The sequence below is a fragment of the Typopeltis vanoorti genome, chromosome 20 (genome assembly GCF_054136105.1).
Source record: "Typopeltis vanoorti isolate ZY-2024b chromosome 20, IOZ_Tvanoo_1.0, whole genome shotgun sequence".
In the NCBI taxonomy this organism is placed as follows: Eukaryota; Metazoa; Arthropoda; class Arachnida; order Uropygi; family Thelyphonidae; genus Typopeltis; species Typopeltis vanoorti.
This window is the reverse complement of record NC_143568.1, coordinates 56,807,383-56,825,708: the sequence shown is the minus strand read 5'-3', so window position 1 is coordinate 56,825,708 and position 18,326 is coordinate 56,807,383. Positions and strand designations below refer to the sequence as shown.

The following is an 18,326-nucleotide window of genomic DNA, read 5'->3' as shown; positions in this document are numbered from 1 at the left end:
AGTACTTTTATGTAGTTAAAATAGAATTTAAACTTGAAGTTGATATACAGAAACAATGGCATGTAGGAAATAATGAATATATGATGATGATAAATACAATATAGCAAAAATTAATGATTTTATAAGCAAATAGAATGTGAAATGAAGTAAAAACAATATATTTTAAAAGACCTAAGAAATTTAAAAACATAATAAGATACAAATGTATACAATTTAAAATGCTTTTAAAATGACATGAATAAAAAGAGAGTGTATTTACTGTGCAAAAGACCATTTCACCCAGAAAAGTGGAAGATTGAAGAAAATTTGAAAACGTGAACACAGACAGCGAAATAGTCTTTTATCTCATAAATATGTTCTCCTATTTTATTTGTGTCATTCATTACATTTATATTTTTAGATTTCTTAGGTCTTTTGAAATGTATTGTTTTTACTTTGTTTCACATTCTAATTTTGCTTACAGAATTATTAATTTTTGCTATTTTACCCATTTCGTAATTTTTGCTGTATTTTATTTATCACCATCATATATTCATTATTTCCTACATGCCATTGTTTTTGTATAATTTCAAATTTGAGTTTTATTTCTATTTTAACTTCATATTTTAAAACCACCCCTTTAGACATATCTCAAACATAGAGGGAACCATTAAAAATTAATCTCCTGAGAATTGTTTCAGAAGAACTAATATGACTAGCAGTCTAATAATGCCATTATACCCATGTTCTCATTAATGTATTTTCAGTAGTTTTAATTTAAAGCAACTGTAGCCAAAAACAGTTTGTTATTGTAGGAAGCTCCACATCGATCAACATTTTGCTGATCATTTTATACTTAATCCAAAAGGAGCTACATGAACTACAGTTCAGAAATACATCATAATTATATTTATAGCCTTCCTCGATGAGTAATACTGCTTAATCGATATAAGTCGCTCTTCATACAATAGCATATATATCCAGGCTTAAAGTTAGGATGTTAGTGCTCTTTTATCTGGTGGATGCTGATTTGAAATTCAAATTCATCAAATTATCAGCAGAATATAGTGTTGTGAGTTACTGTCATGAAATAGTTATAATAGGAATTGATCTCATTCTGTATTGGAGAGAAGAATATAATGTAAAGGCACCCATGTATTGAGGATAATAGTCAAATCTTACTGTAGCAAACACTGTATAATAAACTGTTTGGAAAGTCCTGATGTAAGTCGTCCCATAGCTAGAATGTTATCCGGTGAAATTCTCTGCTGCAAACTATCGGCTGGAACAAACTATTCATGTTATCTCTCCATATGTGCAATAGTGAGAGCGGACTGGGATTTTGAGGTCGAGGCTATATTGTAAAAAGTCATTTTGTTTAATGCTGTTGTAAAATAGGTGTTTTTTATATCCATTTTGTTGTGCATTTTTTCTTAGAATAATTAGTATTTTATAGTATGTTACTACTGATTTTCATATTTGTATATTTCCTAATATATATTATGAGCCTGTTTCCAGCCAACTGGACTGTACAGTTGGTCAGAAACAGGTTGGTAGAAGCAGTATCCTGGTGCAGGGAGGGATTGTTCTCATGGACATTCTCTCATACCCATTGAAATACACCTTAATTGCTAATTCTTACTGGAATTGTTTTGAACCAGGTATTGCCTTACACTTTGACACTGTGGCCCAATAGATTTGGACTCTTTGAGCAAAACAGTGTCCTGTGTCACAAAGTTCACATTCTGCAACCATGTTTGAAGATCATGTCCAAGCATCCCATGTTCTCCCCTGGATCAAATATTTGTGGAATCATGTGGAAGGCACCATCTGCCTCTGCTGTTTGATGCTGGTGTCTCACTTGGTTGCCAACCTCAGGGATAGTAGCAAGAATACCTGAAGCATGTTGTCCAGAATACCTCAGGACACCTTCCATGATCTAGTGGAATTGCTAACAAGATGGATGTAAGTAGTTATCTCAGCTTTAAAGAGGCCTAGCACATTTGTATTGGTTTCAAAAGTTACATACTGATTGTACTATTTTGGCTCATGAGTATATTAAGTAGTGCTGTAAAATGGTGCAAAAAAATAAAAAACAATAGAGCAGTAACAAAAAAGAATGCTAATCTGTATACTGAAGTTAAGAATAATAGAACATATCCCACTGAACAGGAACCTGCAAGTAACTTTTGAAACCAATACAAACAAATTATTAGACATTGATGGCCATTTACTACTACAAGTTTTCTTGGGGACAAAAATCAAAAATAATACATATAATTGAAAAACAAAAAAGACAGGAAATGGTAGTTATTGTAGGTACAAGTGATTTAACTAGCAATAGAAAAGGATATATACAAAGGTTGTGAGTTTTTGCGTGTACAGAGAGTTTGTCCATTCACCCAACTGAGCAGTGCTTGAATGTATTTGGTATCAGGAGTCTGGGGAAATTATTTATTGGTATGAGACTACAGAGGTGAATGTACAAAAAGACCTGGTACAGTATTGGAAATAAAGGGGTACAGTTGACCTTGGAGGATATGCTGTGGTTTCAGATTGTATAGGCATTACAGCATTGACTGTCAGAGCTGCCTGACAATGATTATCAGATAAATTAATAATCATTATCGGCTGATATTAGATGATTTGAGTCCAGTTAAGGCAAAAAAATATGATTGGAATATTAGTGGCAATTTTTTATGTAGCAGGGAATTAGAAGGCATCTAGTGTGAGGTGGAATTTAACAAGACCAAAGTTGTATATTAAATCGGTAGGTACTATTATTGATCCACTAGGACTATAATAGTCCTAGTGGGTCAATTGCTGGTTACAAAGTGCATCACCAAATCGACCTGATGGATGCTAAATGAGTAATCATTGTGGGTGACCTTAATTACCCAAACATTCATTGGGTAGAGGTCAAATATCAAGAATAAAGTTGTGAATTTATTGAGCTATTGTGAGTCAGTTTCCTCAAACAGCAAGTGACAAAACGAACTTCAAGTCAAAGGGTGTTAAACCTGATTATAGTGTCAAGGTTTCAGTTGAAGACACGACTGTTCTGCATGCAGTACTGACCTGGGAAGTGGCTGAGCATATGGATGCTTCATTCCGAAAAAGTTACATACTGAATGCTGAACGTCAAAGTAGGAAATACTAGTTTTGGTCCCATGGTGTCAGTTACTGGATGGGAACAATATTGGCAGCATATGGGAAGCATTTAAAAAAAAAAAAAAAAAAAAAAAAACTTCATAAAATTCCTGGTATATACTTTCGAGGGGTGTACAGGATAATTCTGAGGTTCTTTTTCTTGCTAACTAGGCAAAGAACACTTGTTTTGCTTTCCTCTTCCATTCTATTCAAGTGACCATATCACCTGAGATTAGCTCTACTAACACATTCCTGAATGCAAACAATGTCAAGTATTTTCTAATGTCCTCATTTTTAATGTGATATTGCCATTGATTGATGCCATCTGTTCACTCCACTAATCTTTCTCAGAACTCTGATATCAGTGGTCTGCAGTCTTTGATCAAGTGTTTTATTTCTAACCCAGCTTTTTGATCCATAAGTTAAAATTGGTTTGAACATTGTCTTGCATACAGCTAATTTAGTATTTTGACAAATTCTTTTTTTATTCCTATATAAATTTATTCAGCTGACTTCCTGCCATACCAGCTTTATTATTATTATTATTATTATTCCTGACACCTCCAAGGAGTCCGAAGACTCATCACGGGAGGACACCTACAACTGTCTCAACCACTACACTGAACCACTACTACGAATCAACGGCATCTACCGCCCACCTCCACTACTACTACAGCTAGTTTACTAATTCTTTTGTCTATTTCCATATTTAATATGCCATCTTCACTAAAAACTATATCTAAATAGCTGAAATATTTTACTTATTCTGTAGGTTCTCTACTGAAAATACAGGTGAATATTTCTGTGTTCCTGGATATTTTCATGCTTATGTTCTTTTTAATTGCTGATTTTTATGCGAAATTTATTACAAGAGTTATTCAATTTAGTAAGGAATCCTGCAGACTTTAGCTGGATTTATTCAGAAGTATAACATAACATCTGCATAAAGTAAAGAGTTTAGATTAACATTGCCAATTTATATATCAGATTTAATACCACTTTCCTTCATAATGTGATCCATATAGATGATGAATGACAGTGGAGATGATATGCACACCTGAGTTAACATCAGACCGTCTTCCTGTAACTCCTTCAATTCTGACTGCTGACTTAACAGTTTAAATAGAGATTGTATTGCTCGATATAAAGTCCCATAACTGTAGCATTTTGCAAGTTTTCCTCTTGGCACTTGTCATATGCCTTTTCCAGATCATCAAAATCCTTGTTATCTTCCCAAGATTTCTCAACAATATGTCTTAAAGTGAAAATGCAATCCTGACAGCCTGTATTTGACCTGAATCCAGCTTGTTCTTCACCATGCTTCCTTTCCTTAATTTATTAGCCATTTCTCAGGTATACTTGCATAAATCTTACCAGGAACACTCATTAAATAAAACTGAGTGTAATTCTCACACTCAGTTTTATTTCCCTTTTTTTTTATAGAAGGGTACCATGAGATCTCTACTCAAATCACCCACAATTTGACCCTCTGACCAGGCCTTCTGAATTATGCATTACAGCCACTGTAAACTTTTATACTTCCATATTTTAGTATTTCTGGTTGAATTTCATCTACTCCAGCTGCCTTTCCTCATTTCAGGATTTTGATGACTTTTTCATATGTATTCCTGACCACGTTCCTGTCAAGAGGTTTTTTTACTACCATGCTGTCACTGCTTGTTTCATGTAGTTGTCTTTCATAGTAATTATTCCAGACATCTAGAATATCTTCAGTTTTCATATCACTTTTGTCATCTCTGATTCCTTTCACGGTACTTTTTCCTCCATTTCTGTGCTTTTTCAATATCGACCAGAATATTATTCCACCCTTCTAATATTTATTTCCTATGTTCCTACCAAAATCTTCCCATGACTTTTGTTTAGCTACCTTTACACATTGCTTTGCTTTCTTACATGTTTCTCTGTATTCTCCAAGAACACAAGCTGACTTACTTGCCAAGAAACTTTCCATATACTTTCTTCTTTTCCTTGACTGCCTCTTTAATTTCCTGAGTCCACACGAAGTTCTGATTTTTCTATCCTTACGGACAACTTCACCACGTGCTTCTATGGCTAAATCAATCAATGTTTTCTTCGGGGTTTGCCACTGAATCTCCAAGGTTTGGTTCGTGTTTCAAAAAAAAAAAAAAATGTTGCAATATTGGAATGGGTTTCAAGAGTTCTAAGAATAAATAAAATGAGACCCAAATGAAATTGCAACATTATTAGCAAGGAATTCTCAAGAAAAAAGTGATGTGGAAAGAATATCATCTATGCATTTAGTATAAAGTCAGTCATGAAAATTATAAGGCATATGCAAGAAGGTACTAGTATTGTATGAACACTAAGTCTGAGTATGAAAAGAAACTGACTCTGTGAGCTAAAGACAATCCAGTGAAATTCTGTCGTTAGGCTGCAAGTAAAAGGAAGAATGAATGCAAAAGAAGAGATCTACTGAATCTGGATGGTATGCTTCTACTGTATTCAGAAGAGATTGTGTTCAGCTAATAAGTGCCCAATTTCCTAAGAGCTATCAAATTGGTATAGTATGCCCACACTTTGTAGAGCTTTGCTTGGCTTGGTGCCAAGAATAGTCGATTCATGCTGAAGGGGAGAAAGAAATGAAGGACGTACGAATTGGTCGCCAACACACAAAATCATGTGCTTTATAGATAAAATTTTCCAACTGTTATACAAGCAAAATAGTTACCACTTTAAAAACTACAATGAACATCAAAGAAAAGTTAATTTTTCGACGTGTAATAATAAACAACTCATCCCAGAAGAGATTGATTACCCTATTATCGGAATGGATTCTCCTTTTTGTGACACGTGCAGAAGTGTCGAAGGGTCTCGAATCTGTGGGCGTACTATATATGCAACATGGAGCTCATTGCTACCTCTACACATGAGGAAACTCGGTATAAGAGCTGTTGTATTAACTGAATAATTACCAATTGGAAATGTTGGAATATCAGTAGGGATTCTAAAAATGCTGTATAATTTGAATCTTGGCACATGGAACTTTCCACAGCAAGGGAAAGAATGTATCATAATTCCATTGCATAAGGGTTGTGCAGAGACTGCTATGTCTAACTACGTCTAACCTGTCATTTTGGGAAAGTTGGAGAAACTATACTTTGCAATGAACAGCCTAGTTTTACTGAAGGAAGGACTGGAATATCAAGTGCTGTTGCACTATGAAATGCACATCAGTCATTTGATATGGCTTGCTATCCAGTTATTTGCGCTTTTATGATACTTTACTTATTTTTTGCTGCTTAGATGTACTTGATAATCTCTGATGTTCATTTGGTTTGAAGTTGTTACAGTTGACAAAATGTAATCAGTCAGGTGTCTATCCTGTGTGCTCTATCTGCATTTCACATTTCACGCAACAATGTTTTCGATATGCATTATGTGATCATCGTCATAGGAACATAACTATCACCATCTTTGTTCAGAGCAGAAATTTAGCTTGCTTTTGCCATTATTAATTACCTCAGTACATTTTTCTCCAGATTTTCAGAAAACATTTACAAGTGGCCTCTAACACAAAACTTAGATTATTCTCCCCCCCCCCCCTTTTTTTTTTTTCCAGTTGTTTTTGCTGATGACTGAATAAAACGTTTCTTCTGCTTCTTTTAATGGAGATCATCACAAATAAGTTTGTTCTGTTGTTGGATTTGCCATGCCATTCTTTATAAAATTAGCCTCATATTCAAAATATTTATATGTTCTGAGTATTAAATACTTTCATTACACTTTCTAGCCTGTGTTCCTTATTACAGGGAAAAAATTATTTATTGAATATATTTTACAATTCACATTCTTTATTTGCAGTGTGCAGGTTCTCTAGTAGTAATATATTAGTGTTGCACCAAGTGTTATAAATGAAATTTGTCTAACTAAATTTTATATTTTAAATTTTATATTGTTATTTAACTACTATCCAATTTCAGGTACAACCATAGGAGAACTTGGTCATATTTTGTTTCCTGATGGTATCCTTGATAGCAGGGAACATAGTGGTTTTTTGTTTGTTCGACCAACCTTTCAGTGTTTAAGCAAATTAGTTTTGCCGGCTTCTCCTTATCTGGTAGCTATACTTATTCAGAAGTGGGAAGTACCATGGGCAAAAGTATTTCCTTTAAGACTGATGTTAAGACTTGGTGCTGAATTTCGTTGTGAGTGCAATTTTTTATTAGTAATATTTGTTTTTTTTGACTATGAATTATATTAATTTTTTCATATATATTATTGTCATCTGATACTTTGGTTTAATAATTAGTGTAGCAATAATTATTTGAATCTAGGTGTTAGAAGATTGGACTCTTTTGGGGATTTTGTGTCATATGTTAGGAAATGAACTTAAAGGTCCTTGTATTTACTCAAAACTAATATAAAATAACATTTTAAATTAATTGCTAGGGAAAACCAAATAAAAAATGTAAAACACTTGAATAAGATGACTAGTTTTGTATAGCCTTATTTCATATTTCTTCAGATTGAGATAAAATACAAATATAAAGAAATATATTACAAAGAGTTATCCTACAAAGAATTGTAAACTTTTTGTTTTAAATTCATTCAACATGTAACAGATGTTGAAAGTAGGAATCCTTTATGTATGCCACCCAGAGTTGATTTTTATCACATCACCTTTTATCATATTACCTTGGTTTTTATCACATCAGCTCAGACATTATATCATCTCGCTTCCTTGCTGAAATATATATGTATAATTATTGAATTCAAGGTACCGCATTTTTGTGAGTTGTCAATCGACTTGATAGTTTTAATTAATGGTATAAAAAAACTACTCCATATTTGTATGCTTGTTTCTTCTCCACATCTCTGACACGTTCTTTTTGAAAGATTTCTCCAGATCACTTGTGTCTGTCCAACATAACAAATGCTGCAATTATAATAGATTTTGTATACTCCTGGTGTTTTCATACACTGTTGAAGTGGTTTTGGCGATCATAATATCATGGAGACTTAACATCATTGTAGAGTTTGAAAGTCAACTTTAAAGTTATGTTGTTGTAAAACTTTTTTGATATTTTGTCTGTGACATTTATGAGATAAGGTAAGCAAAGTGCAGCTTTGCAGTCATCAGGTTGTTGTTGTGTTGAAGCATGAGATTGTTTATTCAAGATGTTATTAATAGTTCTGATGTTGTAACAGTTTTTTTTTTTTTAATTTATTTTTTATTTTATTTTATTTTATTTTTTTGAAACAGTTGAATAGTGACTTAACCTAGACTATACATAATAAGACTAATGATTTTATAAGTGTAACTGGCCCAAAGAAATCAAAGAAATTATTTCAACGCATCCTGTTATTTCATGTATATATGATGCTCCAAAAATCCATAAGGCTGACCCTGAGTGGATGCCAGACGTTCCCAAACATATTACTTTTGTAAATAATTTTGTATATCTATCTGGTCAGCTAGCACCACATGTAGGAAAAACATCATTTCATATAAAAAACTAAGGATTTTATAAACAAAATAAAGTAGAGAGTGTAGTGTGATTCATCGCTTCATAACACAGCTTTCCAAGCTTCCACATCCCACTGCACACACACTCTTTGCACCACTGAAGACGATGCTGCATGTTGATTTGGGTAATGTGGGACTTGTATATTTCATTCCTACCATGGAGACCCATGTTGTGAGCCTTGGCTCTGAATGTTTTTGTGCAGATTTGTGTTCCGATCATTGCCCGAATTCAATGTGTTGCCATGAATGGTGATTTTTACATATTATTCTTTGTAGCACCTACAGTCATGTTTGGTGAGTGTGGCGGGTTATCCACTGTGAGTAGTGGATTATGTGGGTTATCCACAGTTGACTTCCTGCTCTTCCATCTCAGTATGATATCACTGATTGTTGACTTAGTATGACCCAATTTGTCAACTTGCGAAACAGTTAATTTCTCCATGTTGCAGATAGACCTGCAACATGGCATCCTATTGCATCACCTCTTTCAAATTCCATTCATCCTCTTCTCACAGCCATTTCACCTGGAACTGTTGCACTGACTTAGGAGCACCATATTTCTCCAATTTATACAGACTACCGACGCATGATTCATTACATTAATGATGTACCTTGCCCGTGGGAATGTCCGTTGACTTCTTTCTAAGGAGTGTAGTATATGGACTCTCCATGGGCAAGGTACATCGCACCATGCAATGAATCATGTGAACCATGTAACGAATTAATTTTTTTGTAAAAAAAATTATCAAATGATAAGGAATATTACTATTTCACATAGATGGGCCACTATCCTTCAACAGATATAGAAGAGAGGAAGTCATTCTGTTTAGGTTTCAGTCATTCTTATCTGTTGAAGGATAATGGCCTGCCTATGTGTCAATAGTAACACTTCTTACCATTTGATAATTTTTTTACAAAAAAATTTATTTATGCAAATACATTTGACCATGAATATTATATGTAGGTGTGACAGTTTTTTAAAATTTGTTTTCTTATGCATAAGAAAACAAATTTTGTGGTAGTGGAGGGCAACTTCTGATGTCCTTCACCAATAAACCCAAAACCAACCAGTCACTCATTCATCCAGCTTCTTTAAATTTTCATAAATTACCTCTATTCAGACCATTCTTGATATTCTTCCTTTCATATGATCTGTACACAACTGAATATTTTTCTGAAGCTCATTAACAATACCACTGTCATACCACTTCACCAATAATGGTCCCAACATTAAATACAACAGAATTCTATCTGTACCTTATCCACCTCAATATTGCTTTCCAAATGCAATCCCTGGATGTCAGTCAGATGATGGAATTACTATTGTAGTTCATTGGTCTGATATCCCGTTCAATTTATTGCATCTTAAATGGCAACTTAATTATGTGGCAGTAAACCATTTCTCCAAAATGTTCAGAAAAATCATGGTACATACACAGTTATCATTATTACTGTAGATATAATAAAGATAAATTAGATAATTCTTTACTAATTTAACTTGGACATGAGTTAATCATTACTAATACCATATTCCAGCATAAAGATATGCATAAATTCAGATGGAGAGAAGAAGAACAATAAATAAGTCTGCTGCTGTTATTAGCAATTCCATCATCATCATCATAGTGATATTCTCATACAGGTTCAGAACATGAGTATTTCAATTTGAAATAGAAAGTGACCACTACTTAGTTTTGAGCAAGATAAAAATGAATATCATATTGGCAAATATGTACAAAGTTTTGGAATCTTAAGTGAATAAGTTTCCAGAGGTGAACTTATAGACTCAAATATAAAATATTATTATTATTAGACAGCAATAATATTATTCATGAAAAAAATGAAAGTTTGAAAACAAGAATTAAACCTTGGTGACATTTTCGGAAAATCACCATAGCACCAAGAAAAAGAAGTCCTGAAAAAAAAAAAAAAAAACATGTATCGAGAGTGTTTCATAGGTCAGTCAGCAAGAATACAGAGAAAAATTATTATTATTTGACACCTCCAGGGAGTCCAAAGACTCATTGAGTGAGGGCACATGCTCTACAACTGCCTCCACCACTCAATCCACCAACTGTTTGCAACTACACCAATGCCATTTACCGACAACCACTACTCATTTCTACAGACAATCACAAACATCCATGCCCATGCCGGGATTCAAACCCGCAGCCTTTTAGCTGGAGAGCAGATATGCTAACCAATTGGCCAACCAGGTCAGCTAAAGAAATGGCTTCGCTACAGTAATTTTTCAATTACAATTATTATTATGTGGCACCTCAAAGGAGGGCACCTACTCTACAACTCTGACAACAAACTACAACCACACCAACGTGTGGTTTACATCTACCACCACTAGATGTAAACCACAAAATGTAAGAAAGCAAATTGGGGTGTAAAAGCAGCTTAAACAATAAATAAATAAATAAAAAAACCATGTGAAGACTTTGGTAAGGATATTGAAGATAAATATCAGGAAGGTGTTATGTGGTCTGAGGATATTGAAAAAACATACAAAGCAAACAGTATACTATAAAAGGAATCAGAGATGGTAAAAGTCATATGCAAACTGAAGGTAAAGTTATTCTCAATGTCTGGAGTGATTACTTCAAAAATTTTACGGGAAACAGGATGTGACAAAACATAATGGTGAGCACACTGTTATGCAACATATATTTGCAGTATACTTTGTATGTATTCAGGGGTGGCGCATGCATAGGCACTGCGGAACTGCAGCACCCACAATTTTTCTCGATATACAAATATATTTGTTAATTTATTTATATTTGCTTGCAATATTTACTTTTATCATCAACAATCCTATACGATTCTCTTATTTTGTATAAAAAATAATAAAAATCCATCTTGTAGCACTTAGGAGGGCAAAGGATGCTAGCAGCACCATGTTACCAGTGTCATATTGTTACTTGCAAGCATATGCACGTAGAATAGGATGGGTACAGAAAATCACCAATGAAGAGCTCTTGCAGAAGATACAACCAAAACAGAATCTAATGCAGAAGATTATAAAACGGAAGCTACAATTATTTGGACACATCTGTAGAATGAGTGAGGACCAGAAGGTAAAGACATTTGTTTGGTATTTTGGATGGCTTAAACAGAAGAGGTAGACCATACAGAGAATGGATAGATGATATAAAAGGCTGGTGTGGAATGGGTGTACAAAAACTGCGACACTGTGCACTGGACAAAGAAAGGTGGAAGAAGATAGTGAAACAGGCATCAGACATCATGGGCAGTGAGCCCATGGGTTCGTGATGACCATGACGATGATATGCACATCATAGCGAGATGCGATCTATTAGTGTAATGCGGGACTGTCTGTCGCGCAGTTCTGCTGTTGTTTATATGCAGTTTGCACCAGTAGTAGAGTGTTCGTAGTGCTTATCGTGTTTACTCCGTCTCTTTAAATATTTGGACATTTCAATTAAAGACAACATTTGTTATAGTTTTTATTTTAGAACATTATTGGGGTTATAAAAATGGATTTTATTTTTAAGTAATTTTGAATTATACTAAACTATAATTTTATCGATAATAAACAATATTTTTTCATGTTTAATTGTTTTAAAAATTTTTACCATAATTTTGATATTTTATCCAAACACGTAACAGTATATGTAAGTATATACTGTACTTACAGTGTGTATGTATATTTCAAAATTGCAGCACCCCCACGATTTCAAGCCACGAGCTGCCACTGTATGTATTGGTATAAATTAAATTAAAAATACCAAGAAATTATATACTTGGTTTAATCCTTTATCCAAGTGTAAGCAAACAAAGTTTGCACCTGAAGTATTTTCAGGACTGGGGCAACTCATGGTAAAGGTGGTATGACTTCACATCACTTGCCCTAGCTTTTATCCCATAATGCAAACCCACATCTCCTTGTGGACTTGTATAATGCTATGCATTATGGGAAGGGCCACTACCAAGACCGGTTTCGACCTTTATTAAGGTCTCATCAGTGGGAGGTCAGACCCACAGGTGATACCAAGGTTGAAGTAATGCAGAAGTCATATTTTTATATAGGAGTTGCCAAAAGGTATCACACCTTATTATTATAATAGTCTGGATTAGAGATAGTAGTTGTTGAAAGTTTTTCCACTTGGTTATACTATAAATTAAAGATTCCAAAAAATTGTATACTTGATTTAATCCTTTATCCATGTAAGCAAACAATGTTTGCACCTGAAGTATTTTCAGGACTGGTGCAACTCGTGGTAAAGATGGACTTCACATCACTTCAAAAACAATTGTATGTATTGGGTTTCTTTATTCCCTTTAGTTCTTGAATTTGTTTGAATTCTTAAATTTGTACAGTAGTTTGGAAGGGTATGAGTTTTACTCTGTTCATTCCTTTCAGGAGACTGTTTTTCAATGAAAGTGCGCAACTGTGAAACAGGTTATATATTAGACATCGCTAATTGTAATGTGAATGATACTATTAGTGCAGTGGGTCTTAACCTTTTTAGTGATCGGCACCCCCTTGAAAAATGTGTTTCTGTTTCTTTATTTAGTAAATTACATCTATTGCAAGATAATTTATTTATTGAAAAATAAACACATACGTTTACATATACAATATCTCAATTTTTAATGGTTATGTTGTTGTTGTTTATTCATAATAACACTTTTGAAGTGAGGCTCCTTTTTTGAAAGAGCATGCGTATGTCATCACTTGCATTTAAGCGATTTCTGGCTTTTGTTTTTATGTGCAAAAGTGATGAAAATCCCATTTCACACAGGTAAGTGGTGGCAAATGGTAAAAGTATCTGCAATGCTGCTTTTGCTAGCTGTGGATAAGGTTCTAACTGTGTACACCAGAATTGTTCTAAGTCCAGTTTTTCAAATTCCATTTGAATACGTGCATTGGCTCGTATTTCAATAAGATTGTCTTTTATTAAATAGCTGTTGTCCATCAAATCTGGGTCAAAATTTAGAAACCTCTCGCACCCTGGAAATGCTTTCTCACACCCCTAGGTTAAGAACCACTGTATTAGTATCATATTTAGATAAAGGGACATTGTTTATTTGTTGATAATTGGTATACAAGTCTTGATTTGTTTAGATATTAGCTGAAAGAAAAACAAATGCACATGCGACAGTTATTGTAAATAAAAAAAGAAAAAAGGAAAAAAGCCTCAGTTTCATGGGAAAACTTAAAAAGTGGAACATGAGGTAGTGATTCGTGATGAATCACTACCTGGGATTTTGTGGTCGAAACATATGACACTAACAGAAGGGTAAGGCAGGGCAAAAAAATGTAAAACTTGCTCATATGTCAGATTATAATGCAAATATGGGTTTTGTAAATAAAAGCAATATTTAAATGAGTTTATCAGAAACTATGAGTAAATCAAAGAAATGGTATGTAAAACTTTTCTTTTATTTGTTTGACATTTCTGTAATAAATGCATGCAACCCATTTCTGTAGAAACTGGGAAAAAATCTCAGCTAGTAGACTTCAGGTGCAAGTATAGATTATATTTGGTTATTCAAACATATAATTAAATTGTAATATATATTGACCTTTAATTGACCATGATTTATAAACATCTAATACCAACAAGTTTCGCGATGGGGCTGTCTGGCTTCTTCAGGGCTTATAATGATAAGAGAAAAAAACTCTGCCTATATACTGCAGCCAGCAACTTTAAAAAGAATCATTACAAGCAAACTTGCTTCCTGCCCAAGTGGCAATTGCTCCTTCTGGCCCCTTGCCAAGGCCATTGGACACAACTTCTGCTCACCCAGATTACCACCACTCACATCCAGATGGTACTGTAGGTAGTTATGTGAGGTAACTACCAGATGGTAGTTATCTCACATAAAGACAAGACAAATTATCTCATTAATATACAACTTAAAGTGGTTCCCCTATTAGAAAGCCCTAAGGTACTCCATTAGTCACTCCTATTCATGCTCCACCAACTTCATATCCATTCCCGTTTGCTCCAATTTTTCTAATAGTTTTCCATACAGCATTCTGTCGAGCTGACATTAACATCTCCAATTCTGATATCATTTTTAATACCACTTTCCTTCATAATGTGATCCATATAGATAATGAATAACAGAGGGGATAATGTACATCCTTGTCTCACACCAGATTTAACATAAACCATCTTCCTGTACTTCCTTCAATTCTAACTACTTACTTATAACTCAAATAAAGACAATGTATTGCTTGATATAATGCCCCATTTATGGGGAGGTACGGCACCATCTCAGTCCCCCCCAAATTTTATCCGGGCTCCGGAACCGGCATAGCTGACGAATCAGACCTATGGCTGGGTCAGTATTCCTGACTGTAATCCATGTTCACTGGACCAGTTTGCCTGCTTGTGGGATGAAAAACCCCAGATAAACTGGTGGAAAAAACACTGCTGTCCACGCCCAAGACCGGCTAACATGCCTATGGCTGAGGAAGATCCTTAAGCTCCTTGCATCATCGACGGGAATTGAAACAGTGTTTAGCTTTCTTACATTTGTCTCTGTATTCTCTAAGAGCACAAGTAGCTTCTCGATTTAATGCGTTTTCAGATGCTCTCGAAGATTTGCTGAATCAAAGAAATTCTTCTGACATGTCGTACAGAAGGAATGTTTTTCTTCTTCTTCAAGGTCCAAAGTGGCTAGTACAGAGAAAAAAACTGAGTAACACTGTTGTATAAAATAAACATTAAAACAGAAAACACATAACATTACACGCGTGGAGTGTGTTCTGTTAGTCACTGTAACGAATGCATCTTCTGTAGTTTGTGCAAAATTAAATTCTGGCAGGCTGAGTGATCTTATTAAGGTTTTTCCATATGTCAACTATTATCATTCCCTGGTTTCTGTTAAGATTTTCTCCAGAACGGAGGACTACAATGGCTTCTTTGGAATTTCTACAACAGAAATCTTATTCTAGGTAAGGCATGGAGCTGCTATCCCAATAAAATAAAATAAAATAAACAAATTGAATAGTACAGCAAACCAAGGAAGTCTCTTAAAGATGGAAGATCTGCAGCCCTTGATCCATTGCTTTTGATTGCATGGCATTTTCCAGTTACTCTAGCCATTTCTGAGAGGAAGAAAGCAGCTCAAAGATGTTTAGTATATAAAAACATCACAAAAATGGACTTAGGTATGTATGTAAGATCTGCATCTGCTCTTGTTTTGAAATTTATCATTTGTATTGAACTTGTGAAGTAAGGTAACTTGGAAAAGTGTGTTTGTTTTGCCTTAATAAATGGCTGATTTACTAATTGGAATGTCCCTAGGTTCATATTATCACATAATAAATTTTGGCTGAAGTCAGAAAACTCACTCTTGGGTTTTTAACTTACAGCTCAAAAAATTAATAACATTTATTATTTTATATTCTTACCAAAGTTTTCCTGATAACTTTTGTTTAGCTAATTTTAGACATAGCTTTGGTTTCTTACATTTTTTTCTCTGTATTCTCTTAAGACACCTGTGATAACTTATTTGCTAGGAACTTTAATGTGATTTGTCTTTTCCAGGATTGCTCTATTTAACTTCTTAAGTCCACAATCAATTTAGATTTTTTTTTGTCCTTGCAAACTGCTTCACCACATGAATCCATCAGCATTTTTTTCATATCTCTCACTGAGACTCCAACGTATGGTGTTTGTTTCAAACTGTCATTTTTTTCCTGTAATAATATTTGAGTCTTTGATTCTCGGCTGAAAGCTGCTTAACTTTAATTCTTTTTAAAAATTTCCTACAAGAACTGAATTTTTTAATGGGCAGTTGTGATTTTACACTGTGCAGCAAAGCTCATTTTCCAGCAGGTGCCTAATACCACACCTGCTGGCAAATCCCTTCCTTTAAGTGTTCTGATTGCTACCTGCCTGCTTTAGATCATTTTAGATAGTCTCCTCCATTCTGGTGTTTAATGCCTGTTAGGAGGAGATGTCCAGGATAGCTGTAAATATTAGACCACCTACTCGTGTGAATGTATTGGCAACAGAGTTTTGTTTCTAACTCCTGGATTTCACTAAAATACAGTGAAAGTTTTAACCCTAGATTGCATTTGTAAGATATTTCAAGAGAAATCTGTACATTGACTCTTTGTCCAAAGAAAACATGAACAATTATCTACACACTGATTAACATCGGATCCATTATATCAAAAAAAAAACTAGGAACGATATGTACCCTACAAGTTAAAGTCTATGCCATTACTTGATATGAACAGAAGAAAAGCAAAAGAAATTACAATTACATATAGAAAGATATGAAATGTATTATTAGAAATGTAACAGAATAGCACACTTAATAAAATTATCATATTGAAGTTCCATTTTTATAAAGAAACTAGTAATTGTTCCTGTCTGATATTTCAGAGAGAGACACTTTATTATATCAGGTCACATTACATTAGACAGCTGAATCAATAGCAGCCTTGGATCCATTGTTTAGATTATATTTGGTTATTCAAACATATAATTAAATTGTAATATATATTGACCTTTAATTGACCATGATTTCTAAACATCTAATACCAACAAGTTTCGCGATGGGGCTGTCCGGCTTCTTCAGAGCTTATAACGGTAAGAGAAAAAAATGGAGTAACACTGTTCTATAAAATAAACATTAAAACAGAAAACATGTAACATTACACGCATGGAGTGTGTTCTGTTAGTCACTGTTATGAGAGCATGTTCTGTAGTTTTGTGCAAAATTAAATTCTGGCAGGCTGAGTGATCTTATTAAGGTTTTCCATATGTCAGCTATTATCATTCCCTGGTTTCTGTTAAGATTTTCTCCAGAATGGAGGACTACAATGGCTTCTTTGAAATTTCTACAATGGAAATCTTATTCTAGGTAAGGCATGGAGTTGCTATCCCAATCAATGGTATGGTTAGTAATTGTGAAATGATGGGCTAGACCTGAGTTGTCTGATCTGTTGTTATTAACATCTCCTATGTGTTCTTTTTTTTTTTCGAATTTCAAGGCTTCTTGACGTCTGTCCTATATAGTTTAGACCACAAGCACATGGGATGTTGTACACTCCAGCGCATTTGAAAAAAGGATTAATGTCTTTTGGCGATCTTAAAATGTGATGGACGGTCTTGACAGGTTTGAACGCAACTCTGATGTTGAAAGGTTTAAAAAGTTTTGCAATCTTCTCGGACACTGTACCTGCATAAGGAATAACTAAGGATGAACTGTATTGAGTGATGGTGGGTTATTGTTGTGGGGGGGGTTTCTATGAAGAATTTTGTTGATTAGATTCTTTGAATAGCCATTTTTTATTAATGTCTCTGATATATGAGTAATTTCATCATTGAGTTCTTTTTCTTCTGAGATGATGTTCGTAGCTCTATTTTTGAGCATATGTATTATGCCGAGCTTCTGGAAAATATGGTGAGTTGACTTGAAATTAGGGTAGCGTCCAGTGTGTGTTGGTTTACAGTAGACTGTTAATTTGGTATGTCCATCTGCTAGTTTCTTGATTAGGGTATCCAAAAATAGTAGTTGATTATCTTTTTCCAGTTCCAAAGTGAATTGTATTTTTTGATGAAAATAATTGATTTTGGTTAAGATGTCCAAAAGAGCTGTTTTTGTGTCCCTCCAAATTATGAAGACATCGTCTACATATCTCCATCACACTAAAGGTTTTGGGTCTAATTTTGAGAGGATGTCTGTTTCT

At 34.2% G+C, this 18,326-nt stretch overlaps 1 protein-coding gene across 2 annotated transcripts in view; it reads left to right on the top strand.

Moving 5' to 3' along the window:
- Sara (Smad anchor for receptor activation) overlaps window positions 1-18,326 on the top strand; it is a 418,622-nt gene that overhangs the window by 274,856 nt on the left and 125,440 nt on the right. For both annotated transcript variants that reach the window (XM_090410157.1, XM_090410156.1), the window contains one exon: window positions 7,092-7,316. In XM_090410157.1, coding sequence (XP_090266283.1) covers window positions 7,092-7,316 — 225 coding nt within the window. The remainder of the gene's footprint in view (window positions 1-7,091; window positions 7,317-18,326) is intronic.